Below are 9,775 nucleotides of genomic sequence, written 5' to 3'. Positions count from 1 at the left end.
GTCCTTCTCTCCCTGTCCAGTCTTTCTATTTTGTCATCAAAGCTGCTGATAAATCATCAACCATTAGTTTGCCCCCTAGACCCCCACCACCCCCCCTGCATATTTACGGCAGGTCTATAATGGCAGGTCTATAATTCAGACGGCCTATGGCAGGATGCCATCTATCTCCCAGTAGTCCGTGGCGTTACCTTGTTATGTAGGGGGATGCACTCCTATTAGCTCAATCCATCAGCTGACACCCGGCCCGGGGACGGGACACCCAGCGCTGCCCACCCTGCTCCGCAGTAACCTTGACATGATCAACAATAGGGCGCCTTCACATTTACTTCTCCAGTCATCCATCAACACGAGATACACATAGGTTGTCATAGGTACTGATCAGATGCTTTCCCAGTCCCGGTCGTGTGGCTCGGCTCTCTATGGAGAGAGGAGTGATCAGGGTACATGGTCCTCGTTCCTGTCAGAGGAGGTTGAGCGTCTGGGTGTGTTCTGTCCCCTGTGGTTCTCAAGCCGTCATGTGTCTCCTGGTACCTTTTCTACACCTTGTCCTTGAGAGCCGACGTGGACCTCAGGGTGGAATGTAAAACGGGTTTGGTCGGGCTTGTTAAACCCTAAAGGCTAACTGTGTTTCGGGACGAAGTCTGTTTACCGGACACTTGCCGACCCCACTTTACCCAGGTGGGTCGTTTTGACTCGGGCTAAGCTGCCTTGTCGACGCGGTCCACATTCTCTCAGTGAGTCCCCTCTCTTTTAGACCAAGATGGCCATCTTCTGTCGGCTACATTTTATTTATTTTAATAAGATAACACTGTAACACATCTCCAGTACTATGGTATTTGACCTGATATGGTTTTGCTTTTTGAAGACGTATGTATGCTAAGGTAAAAGATTGTGATGTTTAAAATTCAAAGACAAAGTTGTTTGGGTAAGTTGCTAACTGTAATAAAATGTATCATATTCTTTTAAATAAAACTGTTTATTGATGCTGAGTATTAATGGGCTTGTCTTTTGTGTTTTCCCCTCTCCTCCTCGGTCAAATAAGATCTTCAAATCAAGCATTTATCCTTTTATAATCTATACTCTAGATTGAGATCCCACCTGGGAATGTCCACTCAGATGGATGAATGATGGATGAACTAGCCTACCCAGTGGACTGAGCTACCGCCTACCTGATCCATTGATCATGCATGACAGAGGATCAAACACTTACTATTCAAACTCAATCACCTCTTCCAACAGCTCTGTTTATTTTGGTACCTTATTACAAAACATCACAGTTTTAGTCGCCCTCTCCTTTTTTCGGTCCACCCTATTGCTCTCTGCTCCCTCACTCCAAGAGTCTCCTAATGGGATTTGGGAGACAATTATCCATTATTTAGATGAGCTTTTTCCATATCGACCCACCGATCAGAATTCGCACTCCAAGTAATGAATTGCTATCGGCGTACGGATGTGTGGCCATCAGCTCTGGAGCTTGCGGGAAATTGGAGGAACAAATATATAAAATGTGGACATGGTGGAAACCAGCTTGATAATGCATAAATAGTTATTATGAATCCATGAGATTGATTCTGTTGTTCCCAATGGGATAACATGTGATCATATAATGTAATGTGGTCTGAAATATTGGTAAATGATTAGTTTGATTTGTAGTATATATACACATAGTATACTTTTTTTTTTTTGGTTGATGTTTGGTTTCTTTTGTGCAACTATTCCTCCTCCCATTAGTGTAATTGATTCAGAGGATTGAGAATCCTCTTTTGGCCACTTTGCACTGCTCTCGCTCTGCCCCTTTTTTTCCACATGAGCAACCGTACTACAGGGCGTACAGCAAATCAACTACTCTCCTAGCCAATGATGTGTGTCTTTGGAGAGAGAGAGAGAGGCAGAATGGGTAGCCACTGCAATAGGTCTGCAGCAGTGTCCTCACTTTAGATGAGTGTGTGTGTGTGCATGTGCATGTGTGCAAGCAGTCAATGTTTGCAATTCTTCACAGAATGTGTCTGTGTATGCAGATTATGTAAAGAGTGTTTGTGTGTGTGTGTGTGTGTACACTGTACACTGTGGAAGGCAGTGCAGCCCGGCGGTGTTCACCTCAGGATCCTCTGTCCATTGTTCCCCTGTTAAAACAAAACAAATACACCCTACTCCTTAGCAGTCGGGGGGACACAGATTCATGCCCAGGAGTCAGACAGATCGAGTTGGCCCACGTAGTGCAATCAGGAATGAGACGATTTGGGTATGGACAGTGCAGAACAGTATGTGTATAGGTCACTGCCAAACCCTGCTCTATTCATTATGTTAAAAACAGCAATCACTGCAAATCAAAACAGATTTCAAAGTAGTAAGCAATTTCGTTCAGAAAAAAGCCTACAAGTGCATCATTTAGAATGTTTTAGAGGCTGGCTCCATATCCAAAACCTCTTGCAAGACATAATAGATGTTCCAATCCTGCAGATAAGAGGCTGAACCACGAAACGGTCTGGCAGCCCCTGCATCTCATACGAGGAGGGGGAGGGGGAGGGGGGTCACGCTCTGAGCCACACCCCCCTCCACCACCCACACGCCTAGTAATGACCAATCAGTCAAAAAACTTTATTGGTTGACGTTTGCTCTGTCAGCGACTCTTCCCCTGCCCCTCCCCCTCCCCGGCCGTCGGATGCTGCGCTGCACTGCAGCGACTCTGCCTTTCCTTGTTTCTCTGTCTTCAACTCGTACCCTCTGCATTCCTCTCCCTCCGTCTCTCTCTCTCTCTCTCTCTCTCTCTCTCTCTCTCTCTCAATCCTCCTGTTCCGTCCACCATTGCATCAGACCAGCATCCTTCTCAGTTATGAATTCAACTGAAGAGGGGGAGGTCGGGGAGGCGTGCACGACTGTAAAGTACAAAACACACAACATATTAATTGCAATGGCAGCATGTTTATAGCGCTGTCGGTTTCAGGTCCCATTTCAGGTCAAGATTCATCTAAAGATCCCTTCCAGGAATCGGGGGATGAGGTCGTGGAGGTCTGGCCTCTCATGTGGCTGAAAGTGGGCTTTTGTGTTTTATTCGTTGCATTATTTTAAACAGTATATGCAGTTGTTTTCTTTATGTTAACCATGTGTTGAACGGACATCCCTTCACAGCCATCAATCTGAACGCAATATACTCTTTTACTTTATGAATCAAAACCCTTCATTGAATGGAAGCATGTTTTTCATCAACAGAATAGGTTAATCAGCTATAATGTTGTTAATGTCAGCTATAAAAATAAAAGAACATTGTACAATCTGTGAATGACAGATTTCATGCTTCAACACTAACAACAAAAACTAAAAAAAGATTGATGGCTGCACAGAAATTCTGCAAATAAATGCCGCACTAAAAATCGCTACACTATACATTTTGAAACATGACTATTTTACAAAAATGGAAGGATAAGCGAAGGTAAGAACAGCAGAAATGGCCCAGGTAAAACCAGTCTTGTAGATAATGTGTCCTTCAAGCCCCAAATAAACCTACTGCTCAAATTTCTATTAACTAATCAGCAGTAACTGCTGCAGCATGAAGGACATAAGGCAGAGGTCAGGGTGATAAATACCAAAACGTAGGAGTTTCTGAAACAAAACCAGCTTTTGTCAACATGGCATGTACTGTAAGCAAATCACATACAGTGGGCTCTCTTTTGGTGGACATGGTTATTCTAGTCCTCAGTACCTTATTAACAGGGTATTCTTATAACACATGGAGCTTCTTCTACTGTTAAATATTCTTCAACCCATGGATGTTGAATAACATGGTTTGGGTGAGAACTGAGAAATGTGCAAAAATGCTGAATGCATTGCTGTATACGATGTATTCATATCAGGCAACAGGAATTGCACAGATTGCCCTTGTGATGGTACCATGTCATGCAGATAACATACAACCATTTAAAATGACTTCAATGTTTTTTTAACACAGTAAACAAGATATACAGTATGTGTGAGACTAAACTGAACTTAAAAAAAACTCTGCTATTCTCCATGTTTTCCAAGGTCTTTCTAACTGTGGCACATTGCTTCCCATGTCTGTGAAAAATGAACATGTGCAGTTATGAGGTCAGTGAAAGCGTGTGTGCTTTTGTATTATATTGATTAGCATTCCTTTAGCCCTTCTTCAAACCCCCTCCCATCCCGTGTGTCATCTCTCCAAATACTCGTCTCAGCAACAGCTACGGCTCACAGAAAGTCTTTGGATGCTGCTTCTGCAAAGTTGGGCGCGGCCATGAGGATGGATATGGTGCAGATGACGTTGAACACGCTGAACCCGATGAAGCACAGGCGGTCGATGACGGCTGAGGCGAACTGCCACTGCTCCGCCACACTCAGCTGCCGGTCCTGCTCCCGGATGTGCTCCACGATGTAGCGCACCTCTTCCAGCAGGGCCTGTAGCTGTCCGTCCACAGAGTCTGGCTGGAGCGCGCAGCACTGGGCGTGCATCCCCCCCACGCTCCCCTCACCTCCCACCTCCAGGCAGCCCCCGGGGCAAATGGAGGACTCGAAGGGTGGGGACACGGGGGGCAGGTGTGTGGCGACCTCGAACCCCGGGAGCACTGGGTGGTGGTGTAGGGTTGGTGGTGTGTCTCCATTCGCTCCACCTCCTTCTCCTTCTCCTCCTCCCCCTCCTCCTCTCCCTCCCATGGCGTCTCCTCCCCCAGCAGCAGCCCTCCCCCGGCTGATGCTGCAATTCCTCAGCTCCGGCTCAGGCTCTGCGGGGGCGGGGTATGGCTGGAAGCCCATGTAGGGCAGGTGTCCGTTGGGCTGCGGCGGCTGGGAGCCGGGGCTGACGTCTCTCTGGGCGGCCTGCTGGGTGCCGGGCCGGCCGGGGGGCGGGGGGTGGCTCGGGGGGCTCAGCTGGGCCAGCCGGGCCTGCAAGAAGCTGAGGGTCTGCGGGAAGATGGTGGGGGCCGGGTTGGGGGTGGTGGCGGTGGTGGCGGTGGTGGTGGGCGAGGACAGACCCTTGCTCTGGGAGCTGACGTGAGTGGGAATGGGTGGCGGGAGGTCCGCCGTCTCACCCGGCCGCTTCATGCGCAGGAACCAGGGGACCCACTGGAGCAGAACCAACTGCGCCTGAACACAGAGTACAAGGCCAGCTGAAGACGAGTACACAACACCCATAGATCAACAATAACGCACACTCAAACAAGGCAGACTCACTCACCCACTTGGGCATGTCCCCGCTGTTGGGGTCGTGATGGTTGAAGCAAAGCACGAAGACGGTCGCCACAACGGACATTCCCACGATCACCATGGTGCTGACAAAGTACTGGCCTGCAGCAGAGGAGGAGATGGACAGGAAGGAAGGAGGATAGCTTTTGACTCAACAAGGTCACTGTCCATACTCTCCAATTCAGCACGCAGCAACAACAAAGACTGACCGATGAGGGGAACTGAATCTGAGGTAGCAGGCATTATCTCAGCCACCATCAGCATGAAGACAGTCAGGGAGAGGAGAACGGTGATGCCTGAGGGGAAAGACACACAGACACCATTCAAATACATAAGGGAAAACACTCTAGAGGACACACTTTCAGATCGACAAGCACAGTTTTCAGCCTTGCAGTAGGTTTACAAATCATGAATCTGACTAATCTCTGATGTAACTATGATGCACTCGGTGCACCACTCATAAGAAAACGACTCTACTCATTCTACTTGTGCTATGATTCCAAAAGCTACTCTGTCCAGTTGGGCAGCACTATATCATGCTACACATTTAGCTGGAATAAACTTTAAGACTTGCCCCAACTCTGAGCACTTTTAAAACAAGACCAAAGACTGTTATATTTGCTTTAACTTTCTGCAAAATCTTAAATACATTGCAATTTTTAACTTTGCCTTTGTTTTCTTTTATGTGTCTTTTATTTTAGTATTTCATTTTATTGTTTGACAATATTTGTATGTGAAGCACTTGGCCTCGTGTATGAAAAGTGCTAGATAAATAAAGTCGCTTTGCCTACAATGGATCTTCATGCGCCGTTTTTTGTTGCAATTCATAATAAAATAAACCAAAGGACCGTACGGAGAGTGTGGCGCTGCTTCTCACCCAGGCTGATCTTCTCCCCGGAGTTGGCAGGCAGCAGGAACCCAAGCAGGGTCATGGAGGAGAGCAGCACACAGGGGATGAGCAGGTTGAGGGCGTAGTACAGGGTCCGCCTCCTCAGGGTCACCACAAAGGTCACGTCCGGGTAGGGCGCCGCGCAGCAGTCGTAGAAGTTCTCGTTACGAGTCCCGGGTACCTCTGGGAGAGAGAGAGAGAGAGAGAGAGAGAGAGAGAGAGAGAGAGGGAGAAAGAGAGAGAGAGAGAGAGAGAGAGAGAGAGAGAGAGAGAGAGAGAGAGAGCAGGGGAGACAGGGAGGGAGAGAGAGAGAGCAGTGGGAGAGAGTATAAAAGGTATAAAAACAACAGGATAGTGTAGTGGAGGAAAGAAAGGCCACAGGTTCTTCATTTGTGGTTTCATTATAAACCAGCTAATGTGAAAGAGAAACAAAGAAACGGAAAGTAAAATAATATAAATAAACATAATAATAATAAAAAAATAATAATAGAAAAAACAGAAAGAGAGATTCCTATGAGAGATATATAGGTTGCATAGATCAGCGGTCCCCAACCTTTTCAGCATCAAGGACCGGTATGATTCTCCGAAAAGTTTCACGGACCGGGGGGGGGGGGGGGTGGTTGGGTTATGTTGCGCAGAGGTTGCCAAAAATGCAAACATGTTATATGCAATCTAACAACTGCATATAGACTTATGGCATGTAAAAGAGTGACAGTATTGCGAAGTGAATAAAAAAATAAAATTAAATTAAATTAAATTAAATTAAATTAAATTAAATTAAATTAAATTAAATTAAAATAAATAAATAATCTTTCTCTGCGGACCGGTACCAAATGACCCACGGACCGGTACCGGTCCGCGGACCGGGGGTTGGGGACCGCTGGCATAGATGATCCAGTCTCTGGTTATGTGTCTTATGATAGCCGGTTTGAAATAGAATGGCAAGGTATGATCTGTCTATGCACATTGAGGTATTTTCATTACATGGACTGAAAAGGCTACAGCTAACAGCCAGTTCTGTCAGCCCTCTGGGAGGTGAAGGTGGCGTCTCTTACCCAGCAGGTCCCACTCCCCGTTGGGCATGAAGCCTGAGATGTCGGCCTCCTTCATCTGCATGTCCAGGTGCCAGCCGTCGAAGGTCCACGAGCCGAACTTCATCTCGCAGCGCTGGATGTCGAACGGAAACCAGGTCACGTCCACAGAACACGTGCTGACGAAGATCCCTGTGGGACAGGCAGGGAAAACCGAAACACCTGATAATACATCACACAACGGGACGTTACACAGTCCTGTGTGTGTCTGATGACGCGTGACGCTGGCACGGGCCATCTGTAGGGACGTGTGAGGTTAATGCAGATACCGTTCTTCCGCTAAGCGATGGGTAAGTGTGCAGACGGCCATACCTGGAGGCAGGAACTCACAGAAGCCACTGGAGTTCACCAACACATTGGTCTTGAAGGAGGCGTCAAACTTATCGTGAGCACTGCAGAGGAGGGGGGGATGGGTAAAGGGAAGGAGAGGGGGATGTTTCATGACGTATGTGTGAGGCGGTGTGTGTGTGCATGTGTGTGTGTGTGTGTGTGTGTGTGTGTGTGTGTGTGTGTGTGTGTGTGTGTGTGTGTGTGTGTGTGTGTGTGTGTGTGTGTGTGTGTGTGTGTGTTTTAGAGTGTGTGTATGGGTGAGCACATAGATGAACACAGAGTGTTGTTCTGTGTTCATCTATGTGCATGTACATGTACATGCCAGGTGTGTGTGTGTGTGTGTGTGTGTGTGTGTGTGTGTGTGTGTGTGTGTGTGTGTGTGTGTGTGTGTGTGTGTGTGTGTGTGTGTGTGTGTGTGTGTGTGTGTGTGTGTGTGTGTGTGTGTGTGTGTGTGTGTACCTGTTGTACATCAGGATGTCGGGGGTCCAGACCTGGTCAGAAGAAAAGCGAAGGTTCTTGACTCCAGGATACTCGGACTGGTTCCACTGCAGGTAGTGGTCATACCATTGCTGTATAATCCAATCACAATAATGGGGTCAGATCAAAGACACCCCCATACAAGATCCACCATGAAGACCTTTTGACTAGTACATGCTTACATACTCACCATTTGCAGCCAGGCATTTGTGGTCAAAATCTGGTTCTTCTCATCCTAAAAAAATTTGATAGACTTCACAATCATTTTGTTCTAGGACATGCAGTTGTATGTGTGGAGGAATACTGTTTCATATTATCACTATTAGAGCTACAATTTAAGGATCTTCGGTTTCAAGATAGCCTAGTCTAAACATGTCTGCTTTTAGCGGGCATGTCATTTCGATCTACATGTCGTGGATGAGCAGGTAGCGGTTGTGCAGGGATTCCTGCAGGGATTCCTGCGTATGTAGAGAGGATTCAAAGCCCCTTATGGTTAGGTTATCTGACGTGCGGCATTGAGGTGATCCGGGATGAGTCTAGGATCCATACCACATCCATGACCTGCATCAGGATGAAGGAGAACTTCACGATGAGGGGGTTGGAGTCATTGGCCACCGGCCGCTCCATGGGATTGTAGTCCCTCAGAAGCTCCCTCAACAGATTCCTCTGGTGAGGGCCCTGCTTTGACACTGTCGGTTGATTGAGAGAGGGAGAGAGAGAGATATGAGAGAGAGAGAGAGAGAGAGAGAGAGAGAGAGAGAGAGAGAGAGAGAGAGAGAGAGAGAGAGAGAGAGAGAGAGAGAGAGAGAGAGAGAGAGAGAGAGATTTGAGAGAGAGAGCGAGAGAGAGAGAGAAAGAGAGAGAGAGAGAGAGAGAGAGAGAGAGAGAGAGAGAGAGAGAGAGAGAGAGAGAGAGAGAGAGAGAGAGAGAGAGAGAGAATGTGCAGCATTTATTCTACAGTGACAACCCATGATCCCTGCATCCACCTCGCTGCCAGTCACTCCCCTGCAAAGAGAACCTGAAGGCACCAGATGGCCGAGCAAAAGAGAGGCTGTTAAAACCAAAGAACCATGAGCGTTTGGGGGTGATGAAGAGATGTGGCAGAGCAAGGTGATTACAATGAGGAACATATCTAGCATAGAGTATGCAAGGCTTAACAATGACACACACTGAATAAAACGGAAACAGTATGTTACTCGCTTTTATTCCACCATTGATGATTGATAGAATGTATGGCTTGCTCTGTATCATCTAAATCCACCTGGAAACCCTGTGAATATTATATGACTGTACGAGTGACCACACCATTCCTATACAGCCCCTGCAACAACACAACACTACAAAAAAAAAAGATTTTAACTATGGTCAGTGAACGACACATTTTGAGCAGCAGCTTATGCATGTTTACTGTCGTGAAACAGTTTGTAATTTTACTATATTAATACAGTGCATTATGCAGTATCTATTATCTGTACATATTTCTATCCATCATGCATAGTCTAGACATGGAGGTTCTAATTCAGATTGCCACGTTATTTAGAGTAACATTATGCAAACTGCAACCCAGTGCATAAGTAGGTCTTTAATGTCCATGTAGCAAAAACACATTTATAAGAACTTGCAAGCACATTCTCCCTTACGACAAGCACATTTTCACTTAAAGCGTGAAAAATATTCACTCACCCTGGAGCAGTGCTGCAAGTGTAAGGAGCCAGAGATCCGGAGCCTGCCTCATACTGGACTTCCCTACAGCAATGGATAAAAGGGGAGGAGATAGGAAGGAAGAGGCGAGGGA

General features: G+C 46.8%; 1 protein-coding gene across 1 annotated transcript; it reads right to left on the bottom strand.

Annotated features, from left to right (window-relative positions):
• Positions 1 to 4,203: 4,203 nt before the first annotated feature.
• On the bottom strand, positions 4,204 to 9,715 carry LOC130392141 (neuronal acetylcholine receptor subunit alpha-7-like). The gene is made up of 10 exons (XM_056602582.1): positions 9,664 to 9,715; positions 8,530 to 8,669; positions 8,171 to 8,215; positions 7,963 to 8,072; positions 7,486 to 7,565; positions 7,138 to 7,305; positions 6,071 to 6,265; positions 5,403 to 5,489; positions 5,186 to 5,295; positions 4,204 to 5,094 (listed from the first exon to the last, which is right to left on the bottom strand). The coding sequence occupies exons 1-10, from the start codon at positions 9,713 to 9,715 to the stop codon at positions 4,204 to 4,206; spliced, it is 1,878 nt and encodes a 625-aa protein (XP_056458557.1).
• Between the last annotated feature and the right edge of the window lie 60 nt (positions 9,716 to 9,775).

Source organism: Gadus chalcogrammus, chromosome 11, assembly GCF_026213295.1.
Source record: "Gadus chalcogrammus isolate NIFS_2021 chromosome 11, NIFS_Gcha_1.0, whole genome shotgun sequence".
Taxonomy (NCBI): domain Eukaryota; kingdom Metazoa; phylum Chordata; class Actinopteri; order Gadiformes; family Gadidae; genus Gadus; species Gadus chalcogrammus.
The sequence above is the reverse complement of the archived record's forward strand: the minus strand, read 5'-3'. Positions and strand labels throughout refer to the sequence as shown.

Bases quoted from the DNA above. Each gene is read 5' to 3' on its own strand.
- LOC130392141 (XM_056602582.1), bottom strand. From the start codon at position 9,715: ATGAGGCAGGCTCCGGATCTCTGGCTCCTTACACTTGCAGCACTGCTC. The intron at 7,566-7,962 runs GTACACACACAC...CCTCCTCTGCAG, and splicing joins GACATCCTGATGTACAACAG to TGCTCACGATAAGTTTGACG. The intron at 6,266-7,137 runs GTAAGAGACGCC...TCTCTCTCCCAG, and splicing joins CGGGGAGTGGGACCTGCTGG to AGGTACCCGGGACTCGTAAC.